The 21,326-nt window shown below is 64.1% G+C and overlaps 3 protein-coding genes across 5 annotated transcripts in view; all 3 read right to left on the bottom strand.

The window, feature by feature from the left end:
• Window positions 1-890, bottom strand: part of WIZ (WIZ zinc finger) — a 61,651-nt gene extending 60,761 nt beyond the window's left edge. For all 3 annotated transcript variants that reach the window (XM_056325908.1, XM_056325909.1, XM_056325907.1), the window contains exon 1: window positions 538-890. In XM_056325908.1, the coding sequence (XP_056181883.1) occupies window positions 538-875 (338 nt within the window). In that variant the 5' untranslated portion in view covers window positions 876-890. The remainder of the gene's footprint in view (window positions 1-537) is intronic.
• A 1,397-nt stretch (window positions 891-2,287) lies between these two features.
• Window positions 2,288-16,655, bottom strand: RASAL3 (RAS protein activator like 3). Its single transcript, XM_056325923.1, is given in 21 exon segments — window positions 2,288-2,536; window positions 2,610-2,685; window positions 3,004-3,203; window positions 3,290-3,415; window positions 4,046-4,358; window positions 5,076-5,179; window positions 5,335-5,536; window positions 6,008-6,180; window positions 6,182-6,245; window positions 7,034-7,178; window positions 7,400-7,544; window positions 8,093-8,290; window positions 8,292-8,630; window positions 9,180-9,278; window positions 9,893-10,025; window positions 10,103-10,191; window positions 10,281-10,369; window positions 11,931-11,994; window positions 12,109-12,227; window positions 13,335-13,737; window positions 16,519-16,655. Coding segments are annotated over 20 exon segments (3,231 nt in total). The 5' UTR covers window positions 16,519-16,655; the 3' UTR covers window positions 2,288-2,386.
• A 432-nt stretch (window positions 16,656-17,087) lies between these two features.
• Window positions 17,088-20,999, bottom strand: PGLYRP2 (peptidoglycan recognition protein 2). Its single transcript, XM_056325921.1, has 5 exons — window positions 20,881-20,999; window positions 18,699-19,538; window positions 18,059-18,269; window positions 17,682-17,976; window positions 17,088-17,543 (listed from the first exon to the last, which is right to left on the bottom strand). The coding sequence occupies exons 1-5, from the start codon at window positions 20,939-20,941 to the stop codon at window positions 17,541-17,543; spliced, it is 1,410 nt and encodes a 469-aa protein (XP_056181896.1). The 5' UTR covers window positions 20,942-20,999; the 3' UTR covers window positions 17,088-17,540.
• Window positions 21,000-21,326: the final 327 nt, after the last annotated feature.

A 21,326-nucleotide genomic window follows, 5' to 3' on the forward strand; every position in this document is an offset into this window, starting at 1 on the left:
CCAGGGACCCCTCCTCGGCAGAGACCCCCCTTCCCACACCGCTCAGGCACCAGGGTCCCCTCATCTGCACACACACCCCCCTCCCCAAATACCCCGAGGCACCAGAGACCCCTCCTCAGCACACACACCCCCTCCCCACGCTCGTCGGACGCCTGGCCGCCCCCCCCTCCCCAAACACCCACCCGACCGTCTGGGTCCCCTCCTCAGCACAGACCCACCCCCCCACCCCCCCTCCCCAAATGCTCCCCCCGGCCGCCTGGGTGCCCCCTATCACCACACACACACGCCCCCCCCCCCCCGGGCCGCCGGGCTCCGGGCCCGCCCTTCCCCCCCCTCGCCCCCCCCGGTTACCTCAGCCCCTGCCGCCCCCCCTGGGCGCCCCCACCCCGCGTTTCAGCACCCCGGACGGGGCCGGTAAGAGGAGGGGGATGTCAGTCTCCCCCCCCCCTCCCCCCACCCCCCCCGTGGGTGTCCCCCCCCGGTAGCGGCTCTGCTTTGTCTTCCACCGGGTCGACCCCCCCAGTCCGGGGCACTCACCCTGCCGGCCCCCCGGGGCCGGGCCCGCCGGGCTGCTCCCCGTCAGCGCCGCCGCTGCTGCACCCGCCGCCACCTGCCCGGCTCCGGCCTCCACCGCAGCTGCCGCGCCGGGGACATGGTCCCTTTAAATCCCCCCCCGGGGCCCCGGCCGGTCCCCCCGCCGCCGCCGCCGCCGCCGCCGCCGCCGCCGCCGCCTCCTGCGCCGCTCCGGCCGCTCCCCCGCCCCCCTCCCGGCGGCGGGGCCTGACTACGTCACGCCGCGCGCGACCAGGCCGCCGCCGACATCTTGGGGGCGGCGAACGGGGTCCCAGCGCCGCCTCCGCCGCCGCCGCCGCCATGTTGGCTCGCGCCGCCCCCCCGCCCCCCACGCCGCGCGCCCCGTCCGCCCCGGCGGTGCGGCCGCCGCCGCCCTCCGCCCTCCGCTCGCCCCGGGCCGCGCGGCGCGCTCTGATGACGTATGCAGCCCCGCGCCGCCGCCATCTTGGGAGTGGCGGGATGAGGCGGGGCAGGGGGAGGCGGCGCAGCGACCTTCCAGGAGGGCGGGGGAGAGGCGGCGGCGCGGGTATTGCGTCATCAGAGAGCGACGGCGGCGCCGCGGCGCCATCTTGGGGGGGGCGGAGAGGGAAGGTCTGGCCGCTCTGGGAAGGGGCGGCCCTGAGGGGACCCCGCGGGGACCCCTGGCCCTGCCCCGAGGGGCCACCGTGGCCTTGTCGTCCCCAAAGTGTCCCCGTGGCCCTGCCCCGAGGCGGCCCTGTGGCCCTGCTGTCCCCAAGTGGTCCCCGTGGCCCTGTTGTCCCCAAAGTGTCCCCGTGGCCCTGCCCCGAGGGGGCCCTGCGGCCCTGCTGTCCCCAAGGGGAACCCGTGGCCCTGTTGTGCCCAAAGTGTCCCCATGGCCCTGTTGTCCCCAAAGGGACCCAGTGGCCTTGCTGTCTCCGAGGGGACCATGTGGCCCTGCTGTCCTTGAGGGGACTCTGTGGCCCTGTCCCTAGGGATCCCTGTGGCCCTGTCGTGCCCGAAGTGTCCCCATGGCCCTGCCCCAAGGGGTCCCCGTGGCCCTGTTGTCCCCAGAGTATCCTCATTGCTCTGTCCCGAGGGGTCCCCGTGGCCCTGCTGTCCCCAAAGTGTCCCCATGGCCCTGCCCTGAGGGGTCCCTGTGGCCCTGTCCCTAGGGGCCCTGTGGCCCTGTTGTCCCCGAAATGTCCCCATGACTCTGTCCTGAGGGTCTCCATAGGCCTTTCCCGAGGGGTCCCCATGGCCCTGTTGTCCCCAAAGTGTCCCCATGGGCCTGCCCTAAAGGATCCCTGTGGCCCTGCTGTCCCCGAGGGACCCCATGGTCCTGCTGTCCCCAAGGGGACCCCATGGCCCTGTCGTCCCCGAAGTGTCCCCATGTCCCTGCTGTCCCCAAAGCGTCCCCGTGGCCCTGCCCTGAGGGGTCACCATGGCCCTGCTGTCCCTGAGGGGACCCCATGGCCCTGTCCCAAGGGATCCCTGTGTCGTCCCCGAGGGCACCCCATGCCCCGAAGGGTCCCCGCAGCCCTGTTGTCCCTAAAATGTCCCCATGGCCCTGCCCTGAGGGGTCCCTATGGCCCTGCCATCCCCATTATGGGCCCAAACCGTCCCCACAACCATGTCCCCAGGGGTTCCCTGCTGTCCCTTTCACTGCCCCAGGTCTTTGGATGTTCCAGGCAGGCATCGGGTGCTGGGGACAGGGTGGGGACAGAACCCTGGGGGGTGGCAGGACACAACCAAGCACCTTGTAACGCTGTTTATTGCTTGGGACACCCTGCAGGACGGGGACCAAACCTGCAGGAACCACAGGAGATGATGTTGGGGACATCGGGACGGCCAGTTACACGCTGGTGGCTTGAGCATCATCACCGCTTTCGTCCCAACCTCGCGTCAGCACCCAGCGTCCCGTCCTGCCGGGGGTGCCCAGGACGTGGGCGACGGCACCCCGCAGCTCCGCCTGGTCCCTCTCCAGCACCGCCAGCCGCCTCTCCTGCCAGGGGACCACGTCAGTGCCACCAGGTCCCCCGCGTCACCCCTGGGTGCACCCACAGCCCAGCTCTTACCAGCTCCTGGCTCTTCTCCTCGCTGGTCTTCAGCCTCTCCAGGTCCTTCTTCCTAGTGCCTTCAGCAGCCGTCAGCCTAATGGGGGGGGGTGAGCCAAGACCCTGCCCCGGTGGTGGCACCCTCTGATTTGGGGCACCCACTCCCCACCCCCACCTGACACCCACTTCCCACCCCCACCTGGCACCCACTCCCCACCCCCACCTGACACCCACTCCCCACCCCCACCTGACACCCACTCCCCACCCCCACCTGGCACCCACTCCCCACCCCCACCTGACACCCACTCCCCACCCCCACCTGGCACCCACTCCCTACCCCCACCTGGCACCCACTCCCCACCCCCACCTGACACCCACTCCCCACCCCCACCTGGCACCCACTCCCCACCCCCACCTGGCACCCAAATTGGCCGCACGGGCGTTGGCCTCCTCCAGCTGCTGCCGCAGACGCTCGAGCTGCTCCCGGTGCTGCCCCTGCTCGTGCCGCAGCCCCCGCTGGTGCCCCTCCATCTCGCCCACCTGCCTCTCCGCCAGCCGCAACTTCTCCCGGTTCTCCGCCACCTCCTGCCGCAGCACCTCGATCAACCGCCCGTGCTGGAAGGGGGGACGAGGACTCGGGTGTGGGGAGGGGGTCTGGGGGGCACCCCCGTGCCTTGGGCTGCCACCCACCCTGGCGTTACCTTCTCCAGCGGGCGCACGGCATAGAGCTCGCCCTGCGCCGCCGCTGCCGCCTCCTCCGCGTAGCGCTGCCACGGCACCGTTGATTTGCGTGGTAGCGACACCGATGAGCGCAACTTCCCGTGACCCTACGGTGGCACCCATTAACGGCGCCGGTGGCACCATGAACACCACCCACCAAGCACCCACCCCAACACCAGGGTGATGGCTGCCGCGGCTTCCCGCAACCCTATGGTGGCACCGGTTAACGGCACCAGTGGCACCATCAACGCTACCCACCGAGCATCCACCCCAACACTGGAGCGATGGCACGATGGCTGCCGCGGCTTCCCACGACCCTACGGCACCGGTGGCATCCGTTAACGGCACCCACCGAGCACCCACCCCAACACCAGGGCGATGGCATGATGGCTGCTGCAGCTTACCGCAACCCTACGGTGGCATCTGTTAATGGCACCGGTGGCACCATCAATGCCACCCACCGAGCACCCACCCCACCGGGATGATGGCGCGATGGCTGCTGCGGCTTTCTGCAACCCTGCGGCACTGGTGGCACCTGTTAACGGCGCTGGTGGCACCATCAACGCCACCCACCGAGCACCCACCCTAATGCCAGGGTGATGGCACGATGGCTGCCGCGGCTTCCCGCAACCCTACGGCACCAGTGGCACGTGTTAACAGCACTGGTGGCACCATCAACACCACCCACCGAGCACCCACCCCACCGGGACAATGGCGTGATGGCTGCCGTGGCTTACCGCGGCATCGCATGGCACGAGGGACCCCGGGGTGTCATTGGCGGGTGGCTCAGCCACCTGCTCAGCGCTGCTCTGCTTGCGCAGGCGCCGGGTGGCTTTGATCTGTGCCGGCACGCTCTGGGTGCGCTGCACGTTGCGGCGTTCCCGGTTGGGTGGCGGTGATGGGACCAGTGCCGGTGATGGCTCTGGGTCTGGGCCATCCTCCCGGCTCCGGCCACGGCGGATGCTGGTGAGGGACTGGCTCTTGATGAGGGGACTGTGCTTGCTCAGGTCCCGTGGTGGCACGAAGCCTGGTTTGAAGCTTTCTGCCTTGCTGAGAGGGGAGGTAGGCGATGGAGAGGGCCAGGAAAGTCCAGAACCATCCTGAACCCCACTGGGACCAGAGGCACCCCAGACCCCCTTGGGGTTGGACCCATCTCCTGAGCCCAGCCTAGACCTGGACTACCCCAAGCTCAGACAGGACCAGAAACACCCCCTGAATCCATCTGGGACCAGGAACATCTCCTGGTGTCCACCAAATCCAGTCCAGACCAAAAACAGCACCTGAACTGGGACAAGAACCATCCCCCACCTGGACAACAACCATCTGCTGGACCCACCAGGGACCAAAACCATCCCCTGAACTGGGACCAGCCTAGACCTGAACTACCTCAAACCCAGTTAGGTCCAGAAACACCTCCTGAATCCACCTGGGACCAGGAACATCTCCTGGAGCCAGCCTGGTGGCCACCAAATCCAGTCCAGACCAAATCCATCCCCTGAACTGGGACCGGAACCACCCCCAACCTGGACCACAACCATCTGCTGGACCCACCAGGGACCAAACCCATCCCCTGAACTGGGACCAGAACCACCCCCAACCTGGACCAAAACCATCTGCTGGACCCACCAGGGACCAAAACCATTCCCTGAACCCAGCCAGACCCACAACCACCCCAAACCCACCCTCGTGCCACCGCTGTCCCAAAGCTCCTCCTGGCCCCACATGTCCACCTTGGTCACATGTGTCCCTCTGACCACCCACCAGTACCTTTGCTCCGTGGTGGAGCTGAGACGGACGGAGACAGGGACAGGGGTCCCCTCCCTGATGGCAGTGAGGATGGTGGGCAGGGGCTCCAGCTCCTCCTGCGTGGCCTACCAGGACCAGGACAAGACAAGGACATTATGGGGACAACGGGTGGCCGTGGGGTAAGTGCCATCCATGGGGCAACGGCCACCAGCTCTGTCTGTGGACAGAAGGAAGTGGCCAGCCTTGCCAGCTACCCTTGGGGACAAACGGGTGGTGGTACCTGGTCCAGGCTGGAGAAGATGTCACAGAGCAGCAGGTGGAGGGTGGCGAGCTCCAGAGCCAGGTCCACGTAGCCATCGTAGGTGGCCATGTGGACGCTGCTCTCGGGGTTGGCCACGCTCTGCAGGAATTCTGTCATGGTGCTGCAGTTGTGCTCCAGGAACTCGTTCATGAAGCCCATGTAGGCCTCTTTCTCTCCAAACCTGGGGACCACCATGTCCAGTCACCTGAAGGCCAGGAGAAGGCCTGGGCCACCATTGTGGTCATGGCCAGGCCACCTCCAGGATCATGGTCCAAGTCATCACAACGTCCCTGCACTGTGTCACCACCAGAAGCCAGGACATGGGTGAGGACACATCCATGTTCTCCAACCAAGCCACCCACAGGTCAGGCCACCACAGGTGACACATGGGGCTCTTCATGGAGTGGAGATATCACAGCCCATGGCATTTATGGGACATCCCTTCTGCTCCATGGCATGTTGGGGACAAGATCTCACAGCCCATGGCATTTATGGGACATCTCTGCTGCTCCATGGCATGTTGAGGACAACCCAACTGCCCCATGACCGTCCATGGCACGTGCCACACAGCATGTAGGGATGTCCCCACCACCCCATGGCTCCCCGATGGACATGTGTGCCCCCGCCCAGTGCCGTCCCTGCCGTGACGTACGTGGTGAAGTTGGCCAGGTTCTGGATGACCTTGGCCACCAGGGTGAGGGTGCGGGTGGTGGCTTCGCTCGGGTACTCCTGGACGAGGCCGAAGAGGCTCGGGGACATGATGGCCGGGCAGAGGAAGCGCAGGAAGAGGGACGCCGAGACCAGGCGCTGCCCGATGGGTGCTTTTGCCCCGCGCCGTGCACTCATCCTGCCACGCTGAGAAGATCTCACCCAGCTCCGCCGGGAAGGTCCTATGGAGAGACGTCCTGATGGGGGATGGGGTAGTGGGGGTGGGCTGGAGCCCCTGCAGGGTGCCACCCTGGGGTGTGGTGGGATGGGGTGCCCGCCATGCTGTGCTTGTCCCTGTGCTCGTCCCCTCTGCTGGCCTCCAAGGTTCTTCCTGGTGCCCATCTCCCTGTTCATCCCAGGGATGGTGCCCACCCCTATCCCTCTGTCCCCCATCCCCATGTCTGTCCCCAGGCTTGTACCCAGGTCCTGCTGGTGCCCATCTCCATGTCCCAAGGATGGTGCCCACCCCCATCCCTGTGTCCCCCATCCCCATGTCTGTCCCCAGGCTTGTACCCAGGTCCTGCTGGTGCCCATCTCCATGTCCCAAGGATGGTGCCCACCCCCATCCCTGTGTCCCCCATCCCCATGTCTGTCCCCAGGCTTGTACCCAGGTCCTGCTGGTGCCCATCTCCATGCTCACCCCAGGGATGGTTCCAGTCCCCAAACCCATCCCCATGCCCACCCTAGGGATGGTGCCCACCCCCTTTCCTGACCCTCATGTCCACCCCAGGGATGGTGCCAGTCCCCAAACCCATCCCCATGCCCATCCTGGTGCCACAGCCTGTCCTCCTGCCCATCCCCATCCCTGTCCCCAAGCCCATCCCTGTGCCCATGCCCATCTCCAAGCTTCTCCCAGCTCCTCCTGGCATTGGTGCCCACTGTCCTGCCTGTCCCATTGCCCATGCTGTCCATCCCCAAACCCATCCCTGTGCAGGTGCCCGTCCCCATGGCCACCCGCGTGTGCCCTCACTCGCAGGAGGTGGCGATTCGCTGGAGGGTCTCCTCGCAGACCTGCCGCAGGTTGTTCTGGTTGTCGGAGAGGTCCAGGCTGGCGCATTTGCTGGGATCCACCTCGCAGCTGTCATCCGAGGTGCAGAGCTGGGCCACAATCTCACCTGGGCACCAAGGGACAACCTGTGAGAGGTGTCCAAGTGGCCACCACCATAGGGATGGCTGGGACAAGCCTCCACCACATCCCCATGGATGTTCTGGGGGTTTCTTGCAGCCCAAAGTGCCCCCTAATGCCCTGTAGCACCCAGTAACTTCATGCCCAGGATGTCCTGCATCCCAGAACATCCCATAATGTCCCACAAAGCCCTGTGATGTTCGGCCGTACCCAGCGTGTCCTGGAGGTACTTGCCCCCCACCAGTTTCATGTACTCGTCAATGGCCTTGGTGGCCAGCGTGTTCTCGCGGAAGATCAGTGCCTCGCGGTCGTCAAAGCGGTCCAGCTCAGCTACGCCAAGGTCAATGAGGAACGACTGCCAGGACATGTTGGAGGGCTCAGAGGGCACCCATGGCCCCAGACTGGCTCCACCAACCCACCCTGGGAAGGGCCAGGATCATATCCCCCCCCCCCCCCCCCCCCGCCCCCGTCCCATTCAAATACATCCATCCCATCAACTCAACTCATCCCAACCCAAGCCATCCAACCCCAACCCATCCCCTCCATCCCATCCCCTCCCAACCCAACTCATCGAACCCCAACCCATGTCATCCATCTCATCCTCTCCCAACCCATCTCATCCATCCCACCCCCTCCCAACCCAACCCATCCAACGCCAACCCAACTTATCCATCCTATCCCCTCCCAACCCAACCCATCTAACCCCAACCCATCTCATTCATCCCCTCCCAACCCTACCCATCTACCCCATCCATCCCACCCCAGCTTTCCTGGCACCCCCAACCCATGATACCCATCCCACCCCAACTGCCAAACCCACAACACATGAGGTGACAACCACCTCGCCCCTATCCACCCTCCCCCCCCCTCTCCATGTCCCCCATGGCCACCACCCCGCTCCACCTTGGCCTTCCCAGTGCTCTGCAAGACGTGGACCAGGGCACCAGCCAGCTCCTCCTTGTGCCGGACAGCGATGGTGGGCTCCAGGTGGGCACACAGCTCCCGGTAGTGGAAGGTGATGAACTCAGCCAACTCCTTGTAGCGCACGATGGGCAGCACCCGCACCTCCCGGTAGCGCCCACGCACCCTCACCGACGGCACCCCGCTCACCTCCCCCAGGACCACTCAGCGGGTACCAGCGCTCCAAGGGCTGCCGGGTGGCTGCCAGCTCGGCCAAGGGGACGGTGATGGAGGCCACCGGTTGTCCAGGTTGGTCATCACGGCAAAGGGCGAGGGTGAGGGCACGGGTGGGTGGTAGGGCGGCCAACTGGAAGAGTTCACCCCAAAAGAGCTCACCATCGGGACCGGCCACCTTGGCGGTGGTACGGGCAAAGAGGGTGCCATCCAGGTGGAGGTGACAACGGAGCCGCCGCCGAGGTGGCAGGTCCCGTGCTTCGTACACCCACAGGCTCAGTGCCAGCTCCAGCCGCTCGCAGTTGTCCTGTCGGGGTGGGGGGGTCATGGAGGGGGTGTGTGTAAATCTGGGGGGAGGGGGTTGGTGGCTACTGGGGACTCTGTGGGTGGACATGGGAACGGGGACAAGAGGGGACGTGGAGGGACAAAAGGGGATATAGGGGCAATAGGGAACAGGAGGGGACATAGAGGACGGGGGGGACACTGGGGACAGGAGGGGAAAGGGGAACTGGGGGGGACATGGGGGACTGGAAGGGGGCACAGGATTCAGTGCAGGGACTTGGGGACAGGAGGGGACATGGGTGACAGGATGGGACACGTGGGACAGGAGGGGACAACCAAGTCCTCAGGGGACAGGAGGGGACACAGGGACACAGGGCTGTGGGTGCCAGCGGGGCTCCAGGGTGGCTCATGCCCCAGTTTCCCCAGCCAGCCCTGCCAGTGGGCCTCATACTGCCCACTGGGGAGGCAGGGGGTGTGTGGGTAGTCCCCCATGTGGGGGTGCTGGGGGGTTCCCACCCCCTGGGGATGGGGGGGGGTGGCCCATGTGTGGCCCATGGGTGTCCCGCAGTCCCACCTTGTTGGGCTGCACAGTCCGGCGCAGGTTCTCGATCCAGCGGTCGCGCTCAGCCAGGGATGTGCACCCAAAGGACCGGCTGCCCTCGCCTGTGATGATCTGGGTGCAGGGAGGGTGTCTGGAGGGGCACCCTTGGGTGCCTGGGAGGGGGCTGTGCTGGGGGTCTGGGTGACCATGGCTAAGGGCTGTGCTGAGGGGTCTTTTTGGTGCTGAGTGGGAGCACCCTGGGTGCCTTTGAAGGGTGCCCTGCATTCCGCTCTGGGGTTCGTTGGGTGCCCCATCACGGTGCCTGGGTGCCATGGGTGCTCCTCCAGGGTGCCATGGGTGCTCTGGACACCCTGGGGGCTTCTCCAGGGGGCCCTGGGTGCCTGTGCAGGGTGTTCTGGGTCTCCAGTTGCCACTCCAAGGTGCCTGGTGTACCCTGGGTGCACCCCAGGGTGCCATGGGTGACTATCTACATGGCCACAGGTGCCCTGGGTGCTTCTCCAAGGTGCCATGGTGTACCCCGGGTACCTCTCCAGGGTGCCATGGGTGCTATGGGTGCCTATCCAAGGTGCCATGGTGTACCCCGGGTGCCTATCCAAGGTGCCATGGATGCACTGGGTGCCTATCCAAAGTGCCCTGGGTGCCCTTATGTTCTCCTTCAGGTTGCCCTCTGTGCCCCCCCAGGGTGCCCTGGCTGCACCCCGAGCACCCCCCTGCAAGCCCATTACCTGAAAGCAAAACTTCTCTCCCACGATGCTGCCGTGCACGGGCCGGACGATGACGTTGTCCCCGGTGAGGTCCAGCTCAGCGGCGCTGGGTGCTGGCAGCAGCGATTCCCGTGAGCCACTCCTGCTGGGCACCCTACAGGGACAGCACGGTCACCCAAGCACCCCCCCCAGCACCCCCCCAACCCACCGCCTCACCCCACCCTGCCGGACCTTTCGCCGTTGGGGACCATTGCTGCTGGAGTCTCAGCTTTGGAGCCACCACGACCTTTCCGCTCCCGGAGCCTCTTCCACAATAACCCCTGGATGGGGTGAGGAGACGGGTGCCGTGTCAGCGATGGGGGGGGCCAGCACCCGGGGGGGGGGGGGCTGGGGGTAAGGGGGTGCCCACCTTGACATTGCTGAACTGCAGGGTGGGGGAGGTTTCGCTCTCGCTGCTTCTCCCGGCACCTCGGGTGCTCCGCTCATCCACAGCGGAGTCTGGGGGGGGGCACCCAGCATCAAGACCCCTCTTGCCCAGCACCCTGAGCACCCCAACACTGCACCAGCATTTGGGGGGGGCAGGATACATCCATACCTCCCCTCCCCCCTGGGGAAACATCAGTCAAAGCTGGAGGAAGCAGCCAGGTGCCTGGTTCTGGGTGCCCAATCCTGCACCTCCCCCTACCCATAGCCCCCAGTTGCAGCCAAGCTGTGGGTGCTGCAGGTGGGCGCTCAGGGGTGCGAGGGCGCAGGGATTTATCCTGATGCCCTGCCTCCAGTGCTGCAAAGCTCAGCACCCATCCAGGATGGTGTCACCCTGGTGCCATGTGGGTGCTGGTCCAGGGTGCTGGGGTCACTCACCTCCCTGCGCGGCGCAGAGCACCCAGCGCCGGGGCCCCATGGCGGGTGGCGATGCCGGTGTGGGGTGCAGGGGGGAAGGCGGTAGCGGTTATCGCTGCCATCGGCAGGCACAGCAGCGGGGAGGAAGCGGTGACGGTACAAGGCAGCCTTGCGCATCACGCTTCCTGCATGGGGCTGGTGTGGGGCACGGCGTGGGGCATGGCACAATGCATGGCAAGGGGCACAGGACACAGCGTTGGGCATGGGGCATGGCGTGGGGCACAAGGCACGGCGTGGGGCATGGCACAACACACAGCGTGGGGCATGGGGCACAGTGTGGGGCACAGGGCACAGCGTGGGGCATGGCAAAATGCAGGGCATGGGGCAGGGGGCATGGCATGGGGCACGGCAGAACGCATGGTACGGGGCACGGGGCATGGCGTGGAGCATGGTACAGGGCATGGTGTGGGGCACAGGGCATGGCAGGGTGCATGGCATAACACACAGCGTGGGGCACAGGGCATGGCATGGGGCACGGCACAGGGCTTGGCATGGTCTGCTGCATGGCACAGTGCATGGTGCAGTGCACAGCATGGTGCACGGCATGGCACAGCAGGTGTCATAGTGCGTGGTGTGGTGCACAGCATGGTGTGTGGCATGGTGCATGGTGCATGGTGCATGGTGCACGGCACGGCAAATCACGTGTCGTAGTGCATGGCATGGTGCACAACATGGTGCATGGCATGGTGCATGGTGCATGGTGCACAGCACAGCACAGCACGTGTCGTAGTGCATGGTGTGGTGCCCAGCATGGTGCCCAGCATGGTGCGTGGCATGGTGCATGGTGTGTGGCGCACGGGGCACGGCATGGCACACGGCCGTGGTGAGCACACAGTGCACAGTGCATGGCGCAGGGCCACGTGGTGCATGACACAACGCACGGCGCAGCGCATGATGCACGACTGCATGGCACACGACACAACACACGCGCAGTGCATGATGCGTGACCGCGTGGCACACGGCACGGTGCATGGTGTGGCACACGATGCACGGATGTGTGGCACATGACATGGTGCACGTCACGGCACACGGTATGGCACGTGGCCAAGAGAGCTCCACGCACCAGAGCCACACCAGAGCTGCATGCACACGGCTTGCACCAGCGCATGCCGACATCCTGTGGCACCCGTGTGCGGCAGCGTGGGCTGCATGAGCTCACCAGGGTCCCTCGTGCCGCCTGCCGGTTTGGCACTCCCCGTCCAGTTCCTGCTCTTGCCCACAGCCTGGGGACACGGAGGGGTCAGCCAATGGTGTCCCCAGCACCCACCTGTGCACCCCAGGGGATGTCGGCACAAGCCCCTGGGTTCCCTGGGGGACTCATGTCCCCGTGTCCTCACCTCTCTGTCTCTGCCCACGAGGACCAGGTGGCCGTCCACCAAAGAGAAGTTGGAGACATCCCACACCGGGGTGGCGGGTGCTGGTGCCAGCAGGATGGATGATGTCCCATGGGTGTTGGCTGGGGGTGCAGAGCACGGTGTCGGTGGGCAGGGGGGCTCCCCGTGCCCCAGCACCCGTGGGTAGCGTGGCACTGCCAGGGGACATGGCTGTCACACTGCTATGGGTGTGGTGATGGTGCCAGAGGACTATGGACCACCTCCACGGTCCACCATGGTGGACAGGTGGCCATGGAGGTGCCACCATGAGCGTGGTGACCTTGGGGGACACATGGCCACGGAGGTGCCACCATGGGTGTGGTGATGCTGGTGGACACGTGGCCACGGAGGTGCCACCATGGATGTGGTGATGCTGGGGGACACGTGGCCACAGAGGTGCCACCATGGGTGTGGTGATGCCAGGAGGGGCCAAACCTGGGTGGCTGCTCTGCCCAGGGCCCTGCCAGCACTATGGGTGGCCCCGCTGGCACCGTGGGTGGCCCTGCTGGCACTGTGGGTGGCCTTGCCAGGGCCAAGCCAGTTTTGCCAGATCTGGGTGCCGCTGGCACCCATGTGGCTCCATGTGCCACCACCAAGCCCCGTGCCAGGCACATGTGGGACCAGGGCCACGGGTGGCTGAGTAGGCCCTGGGGACAGGTGGGACCCAGCCACCCTGCACCCATGGGTGCCCCCCCAACCTTGGAGGGCACCAACACCAGTGAAGCCTGGGCAGATCCTGCACCCTGCTATGAGCGCAAAGTCACCCACCCAGACCCCAGCTGTCACCATCCCACCCATCGCCCCATCACCCACCACCCGTCACCGCCACCCAGTGCCCTCAGCCTGCTGCCCCCCGCCCACCACCCCAGATCATCACCCCCATCATCGTTACCACCCCCCACCCAGCATTATCACCCCCCACCCAGCATTGTCACCCCCCACCCAGCATTGTCACCCCCCACCCATCATCACCCTCTACCCAGCATTATCACCCCCTACTAAGCATCATCACCCCCCACCCATCATCATCACCCCCTACCAAGCATTATCACCCCCCACCCAGCATTACCACCCCACACTCCTTATCCCCAGCCCCCACCCCTCCTCCACACTTCCCCACCCCCCTCTGCCCACCGCCACCACCTCCCACCAGCACCCTGACCCCCACCCTCCGCCGCACCCCCCCTTACCTGGCAGAGCATCATGGAGCACCTGCTCCACCTTGGCGCTGCTCTCCATGGGACCCTTCCTCTTGGAGACGGAGCGCAGGTACCACTGCAGGGTGGTCCTGCCCCCCTCGGCACCCCGCGTCTCCTTGGGACCCTTGGATGGGGCCGAAAAGGCCCGTTGGAAGAGGGACCGACGGGTGCTGGCCTTGGGTGCCCCCATGGGGGATGTGCCCTCTTCAAGACCACTGGGCTCGGGGTGGCTGTAGGAGCGTTTCCATCCCTGCAGCCGGCTCCAGTGGCGGCTCCCTGGGGACCCTGCGCCCCGCGCAGCTTCTCGGTCACCCATGGGTGCTGCTGTTCGCCACTTGTAGGTCTTGAGCAGGGCTGGTGGCTCAGGGCCAGGTGGGGGTCGCTCTGGGTCCATCTGTGGGGTGGGGAGAGACACGTCAGCCATGGGGTGGGGGGTGGGAGGTGGGAGACCCTTATCCGGGCACCCCAACCTACCATCCCCACCTGGGCAGCCCTATCTGAGAGTCACTTTATGGGTGCCCCTATCCAGGCACCCCCACCCAGGGCACCCCTATCTGGGTGCCTCTATCCAGGCACCCAAGCCCAGACACCCCTATAAGAGCACCCCTATATGAGCTCCCTATATGAGCACCCTATATGAGCTCCCTATATGAGCACCCTATATGAGCACCCCTATATGAGCACCCTATATGAACACCCTATATGAGCACCCCTATATGAGCACCCTATATGAGCACCCTATATGAGCACCCCTACATGAGCACCCCTACATGAACACCCTATAAGAGCACCCTATATGAGCACCACTATATGAGCACCTCTATATGAGCACCCTATATGAGCACCCCTACATGAGCACCCCTACATGAACACCCTATATGAGCTCCCTATATGAGCACCCTATATGAGCACCCCTATATGAGCTCCCTATATGAGCACCCTATATGAGCACCCCTACATGAGCACCCCTACATGAACACCCTATAAGAGCACTTCTATATGAGCACCCCTATATGAGCACCCCTACATGAGCACCCCTACATGAACACCCTATAAGAGCACCCTATATGAGCACCACTATATGAGCACCTCTATATGAGCACCCTATATGAGCACCCCTACATGAGCACCCCTACATGAACACCCTATATGAGCACCCCTATATGAGCACCCTATATGAGCACCCTATATGAGCACCCCATAAGAGCACCCTATATGAGCTCCCTATATGAGCACCCTATATGAGCACCCCTATATGAGCTCCCTATATGGGCACCCTATATGAGCACCCCTACATGAACACCCTATATGAGCACCCCTACATGAGTACCCCTATATGAGCACCCCTATAAGAGCACCCCTACATGAGCACCCTATATGAGCACCCTATATGAGCACCCTATAAGAGCACCCCTATATGAGCTCCCTATATGAGCACCCTTTATGAGCACCCCTACATGAACACCCTATAAGAGCACCTCTATATGAGCACCCTATATGAGCACCCTATATGAGCACCCTATATGAGCACCCCTATATGAGCACCCCTATATGTGCACCCCTATAAGAGCACCCCTACATGAGCACCTATATGAACACCCTATATGAGCACCCTATATGAGCACCCTATATGAGCACCCCTATATGAGCACCCCTATATGTGCACCCCTATAAGAGCACCCCTACATGAGCACCTATATGAACACCCTATATGAGCACCCTATATGAGCACCCTATATGAGCACCCCTATATGAGCACCCCTATATGTGCACCCCTATAAGAGCACCCCTACATGAGCACCTATATGAACACCCTATATGAGCACCCTATATGAGCACCCTATAAGAGCACCCCTATATGAGCTCCCTATATGAGCACCCTTTATGAGCACCCCTACATGAACACCCTATAAGAGCACCTCTATATGAGCACCCTATATGAGCACCCCTACATGAGCACCCCTACATGAGCACCCCTATATGTGCACCCCTATAAGAGCACCCCTACATGAGCACCTATATGAACACCCTATATGAGCACCCTATATGAGCACCCTATATGAGCACCCCTAATGGGTGCCGCCACCCTGTGCCCCCCTATCTGGCTGCCCTTATCTGGGGGTCTCAATCTGCCCCCCCCGCTCCCCAATCCAGGCACCCTCACTGGGGCCCCCCACATGGCTGCCCTTCTCCAGGGCACCCTCAGGCCCCCCAGTTTGTGTCCTGTCACCCAGGGCACCCTTAACTGGGACCCACTTTGGGGCACCTTGGGGTGCCCCTCGCTGTGGGGTGGCTCTGCCCACCCTGGGGTCCCCATTTCCATGGGTGGCCCAGCCACTGTGGGGGTCCCCCCACCCCGTGGGTGCCCACATTTCTGAGGTGCCCCTGCCACCCAGGACCCCCCAGTTTGGGGGTGCCCATGTCCCCAGACTGCCCCTGTCCGCTGGGGGGTCTCCATCTTCGTGGGTGCTGCTGTCCCTGGCCACCCCGGGGTCCCCCCACCCACGGGTGCCAATACTCCTTGCAGCACCCATCCCTGCCGGGGCGCGGTGGCACGGCAGGTGCGGCAGCATCAGCCTTTGGTGACAGTGGGGTGCGGTGACACCAGGGCCGGGGTGACACCCAGGCAGGTGGCCTGACACCCCCGGTGGCCCCGAGCGCAGGCGGGTGCTGGCAATGCTTCCGTCGCTGCCGCCGATGCGGTTCCCCTCACACCGCCACCCCGTTTCATCCTGGCACCTGCACCCCGCGCCAGGACCCCACCAGCACCCCAGGGTGAGCCCAGGGTGGGGGGCTGGGTGCACCCAGGACCTCCTCACCGCCCCCCCCCCACCCCCCTGGTGAGATGTGGGTGCCTATGGCTCCAATTTCGGGGTGCCAGCACTCCAGAGCTGAGCTGCAGAGGGGGTCCAAACGCTGGGGTGGGACGGTTTTGGGGTCCCCCCCAAACTTGCAGCACCCTACAGCACCCCATCACCCACACCCCCCCTCCAGAACCCCATCACCCATACCCCCCGCAGCACCCCATCACCCATACCCCCCCCCTGCAGCGCCCCAGGGTGCTGCCTCACCCCACCCCAGCATCCTGCATCTCCCACGTACCCACCAGGCTGGAGCATCACCCTGGGGTGCCCCCCCGCCCCCCCCATGTCCCATCCCCCCATCCCCGTGGTACCTCGGCTGTTCTCTGGCACCCTGACTCGGCCTCCCCGGTTCCTGTCGTGGCTTCCCCATGTGACCAGGCAGGAGTTTCAGTCACACCCTCACCTCCGCCTCTGCCCCAGTGATGTTATCTCCGCTCCCAGTTTGCACTGGGCCACAGCTCGGGGTATGTCGAAGGGGGTGACCCACCCTGGACCAACCCCCGAGGGGGGCTGGGGCCCCTGGTGGCCAGGGGCACGCATCGGGTTTAAACGCCATCATTAGGTTTCAGAGTGAACGGGTGCTGGAGCTGGCAGTTCCTGGGTGCTGTGGTGGGGGGTGCAGCGTGGGAGCTGGATGTCCGTCTGGGGGGTGGGATATGGAGGGGGGGGTCTCCTTGGGGGTCATGTGGGGTCCCCAAGGGATGGGGTAAGGGGGGGACAGCACTGCTTGGGCATACGTGTACACACACACACACACGTGTGCCACAGCACCCAGCCCTGCAGCAGGTCCTGGGCACCTGGGTCCCTCAGGTCCTCTCCCATGGCCATCCCCTCCCCCATGCCTCAGTTTCCCTCTTGTTGTCCAGAGACCACCCAAAGCTGATGTCCTGCCACTGACTTTATTGCAGGGGGATTTCTGGTGGCTTGTGGCTACAGGAAGGGGCTGCTGGGCCGGTGGGGCCAGGTCAGGACCCTCCTGGCCCGGTGCCAATCTGGGCCAGGATCTGTCCAGGCTGGTAGGCTTCAAGGTTGAGGTTCTTCTGGGCCAGGGTCCATCAGGGTTGGCATCCATTGGGCTGGTGTCCACGTGGACCAGGGTCCATCAGGGTTGGCATCCATGGGTTTGGTGTCCACCTGGCCCAGGGCTGATCCCTGATGACATCCCTTGGCTCAGGGTCTGTCTGGACCAGGGTCCACCCAGGCCGGCACCCACAGAACCAACATCTGTTGGACCAGGGTTCATCTAGACCATCACCCATCAGGCCAGCATCCACCTAGATCACCATCCAACCTCTCCCGCACCCATCCAGACCAGGATCCAGAGGGCTGGTCCTCACTGCAGAGGAGAGAAGAAACCATGACCAGCCCCACCACCACCTCCACCAACCCACCACCCTCCCAGGCATGCCAGCTGGACCAGACACCCCAACCGGGCACCCAACCTCCAAGCCATGAAGATGCCACCGATGCTCACCTTGAAGCCATGCCAGGTCTCAATCTCATGGAAGAGGGAGTTGCCCGGGCAGTTGGTGTGACCCATCTGGCGGTGGCCACGTAAGGTGTAGTTGGGATGGAGCCGGCCAGTCCTCACGGCGCAGGGCAGGAGATTGTCCCGCACCAGGGCAATGGCATCACGGTCTGGCAAGGTGGTCGAGAAGTCTCCAACGTAGCTGATGCCGTAGCCTTTGGTGTTGTAGCCTTTGGTGTGGGCACCCACCCAGTGCCAACCTCGACCTTGGTACAGGTACCCATCCGACCCCACCACAAAGCTGCAAGCACCCACGGGTCAACCTGAGCCACCCAGGGATGGGTGGTGGGGACCACGGTGGGGTGATGGTGACAGGGTCTCACCTGTAGCCGATGTCATCCCAACCACGGGTGTCCTGGTGGAAGCGTTGCATGGCACGCATGGCACGGGCGCAGGCGGTGAAGGTGCGGCACGGAGTGCTGGGTATGAAGGTGTGATGGATATAGACGGAGCCCAAGGGGAGGGTCAACGGTTTGGGGGTGCCCCGGTAGGGACGGGCACCCCACATGCACCGGGGCATGATGGCTGGGCACGCTGCGAGGGAAGGCAGGTGGTGGAGGAAGGGGACATGCCTGGTCCCATGGGCGGTTGGACCCATGGCAGTGTCCCCTGGGGGTCTTGGGGACATGGAGCATCTGCCCAGCTGAGGGACACCTTGGCCTGGGACATGATGGTGTCCCCCTGAGGTCCCCTCATCTAGGGGTAACTGAGGACATACTGGTGTCCAGCCAGGGGACATGGTGGTGTCCAGCCAGGGCACACAGCGGTGGTGGCCACCATGCCAAGCCACATGTCACCACTGAGCTCTCAAAGCTTGACTCCCCTCGGTGCCACCTACACAGCGGTGCCACCAGAGACCCCACCCCCACCCAGGGTGCAGCTCTCCACCCACCCTCCCACCCAATTTTTTTTTTTGGGGGGGGACAGAAGATCTGCTCCCACCACCCAGTGCCACCTCCCTACCCACATAGACCTCCGTGAAGTCCCTTGCTGCTTGGCGAGCAATGGCCACCACCTCCTCCGGCTCCACGTCCTCCAGGAGCTCCCGCGTGGGTGGCAGCACCTGCAGCACCCTCAGCATCGCCGCCACCTCCTCCTCCAGCTTCTTCGGTGCCACCAGTGCCCCAAAATCTCGCCGCCGGTAACTGCTGGGTGGTAGCCCCTTCTCCGTGCCGTTGCCTGTCCCATAGTAGCCCCGGAGGAGATCGGCGAGTGGGATGGGTGCTTGGGCCAGCTGGGCACCCAACAGCACCCCATCCATCGCCGCGTTGGCGACGGCATCGGGGATGGGGGAGGGGGGTCCCAGCAGGGTGTAGTTTTGGGGGTCATTGACGTCATCCCAACAGCCGGCGGGTCCCAGCGCCGGCCGGTGGCCACCACTGTCACGGGCCAAGAGGAAGGATGTCCCCAAGGCTTCGGTGATGGTGACGGCGTAGAGCGCATCGACGGGTGGCTCCAGGGTGGGGACAGCCCACCCCAACGCCCGCCTGAGGCCAACCTCGATGCCGGCAAGGAGGGGTCCCAGGGTGACGGTGGAGCCGTCGGGTGCCAGCACCGCGCCGCGCTCGGGCGCTGTGGTGTCGTGGTGGAGGAGTTGGGTGAAGAGCAGCCACTGCTCGCGGCTGAGCATTGGTGGAGCTGGTGGGACAGTGGGTGGGTGGCCCAGCACTGCGCGGCACCCCGGGGTGCTGCAGGCACCCAGTGCCCGCGCCAGCTCCGGCACGACGCCGGTGAAGCCGCGGCTGGTTGACTCCAGGGCTTCCACCATCTCCACCACGGAGTCCATGTGGCGCGGTGGGAGACCTGCAACAGGGGACAGGGGGACCTGCAGGGGCACCCATGGGTGCAGGGGGTGGCTGGAGTGTCCTGGGGTGGGTGGGGGGGCTTGGGGTGGGGGGATGTGCCCGAAACAGGGGGGATGCACCCAAACTTTGGGGGGATGCACCCAAAAAACAGGGGGAATGCACCCAAAATGGGAGGGAAAGCACCCAGAAAAAGGAAAATGCACCCAAAACTGGATGAATGCAGCTGAAACTGGGTGCAAGCACCCAAAACAAAAGCTAAAATTGGGGTGAAAGCACACAAAACTGAGTGAATGCACCCAAAATGGGAGGGAAAGCACCCAAAACTGGGTGAAAGCACCCAAAACTGGGCAAATGCACCTAAAATTGGGTGAAAGCACCCATAACTGGAGGGAAAGCACCCAAAACTGGGTGAAAGCACCTAAAACCGGGTGAAAGCACCCAAAACCGGGTGAAAACACCCCAAAACAAGGCAAAAACCCCCAAAATCAGGACGACCGCACCTGCTGCCAGCACCCAGAACCCAAATCCCCCCAAAACTGGGTGCAGCCCCCACCCCCGCCCCACCCACGTGGGCACGAATTTGGGCTCAAATCGCCCTAATTAGGGGGGAAAAAAACAACCAACTGGAGGGATTTTGGCTCGAAAACGGGCTTGGAGAAGCCACTGCGGTTGGCACATGTGTGGTGGTGTGTTGGAGCGTGTTGTGGCATGTCGCTGCACCTCGGGGTGCGTCGTGATGTATTGTGGTATGTGGTGATGTGTTATGGCATGTTGTGGCATGTCGTGGCATGTTGTGGTATGTTATAGGGTGTTGTGGGGTGTTGCCTTGGCGTGTCGTGGTGTGCTGTGGTATGTTATGTGATGTCGTGATGTGTCGTGGCGTGTTGTGGTATGTTATGGGGTGTTGCGGGGTGTTGCCATGGCGTGTCATGGCATGTCGTGGTATGTTACGGGGTGTTGTGGGGTGTTGCCGTGGCGTGTTGCAGTATGTAACGGGGTGTTGTGGGGTGTTGTTGTGACGTGTCGCGGCGTGTCGTGGTATGTTACCGGGTGTTGTGGGGTGTTGCCGTGGCGTGTTGCAGTATGTAACGGGGTGTTGTGGGGTGTTGTTGTGACGTGTCGCGGCGTGTCGTGGTATGTTATGGGGTGTTGTGGGGTGTTGCCGTGGCATGTTGCAGTATGTAACGGGGTGTTGTGGGGTGTTGTTGTGACGTGTCGCGGCGTGTCGTGGTATGTTATGGGGTGTTGTGGGGTGTTGCCGTGGCGTGTTGTGGCGTGCCGCGGTATGTTACAGGGTGTTGCCGTGGGGCGTGTCGCGGTGTGGCGTGGGGTGTGCCTACCTGCGGTGTGCTGGGCGCAGAGGCTCAGCACCAGGAGCCAGGGGATCGTGGTGCAGGACATGGCCCCCGTCGCGGTGTCCCGTGTTGCGGCCGCGCTGGACTTTGTCCCTGCACCCAGGCCCCGATGTCACCGGGGGTGGGGGGGGACACGGGGCGGGGCAGGGTGGCACATGTGTGTGTGGTGTCAGTGCTTCCAGCGGGGCAGCACACATGTGTTTGGGGGGGGGTAACACGGGGGAGGGGGGGGGGGGGGAGGGGCTACACACGTGTGCATGCGTGTGCGCATGTGCATATGTACATGTGTGTGCATTGCATGTGCACGGGGTGCGTGTGCAGACATATGGTGCATGGAGGGTTGTGCGTGCATACGTGTGCACACATGTGTACACGTGGTTGGGGGGTGCACAGGGTGTGTGCATGCGCTCTTGCATGCGTGCAAACACGTG

The sequence above is a fragment of the Falco biarmicus genome (genome assembly GCF_023638135.1).
Source record: "Falco biarmicus isolate bFalBia1 chromosome 13 unlocalized genomic scaffold, bFalBia1.pri SUPER_13_unloc_2, whole genome shotgun sequence".
In the NCBI taxonomy this organism is placed as follows: domain Eukaryota; kingdom Metazoa; phylum Chordata; class Aves; order Falconiformes; family Falconidae; genus Falco; species Falco biarmicus.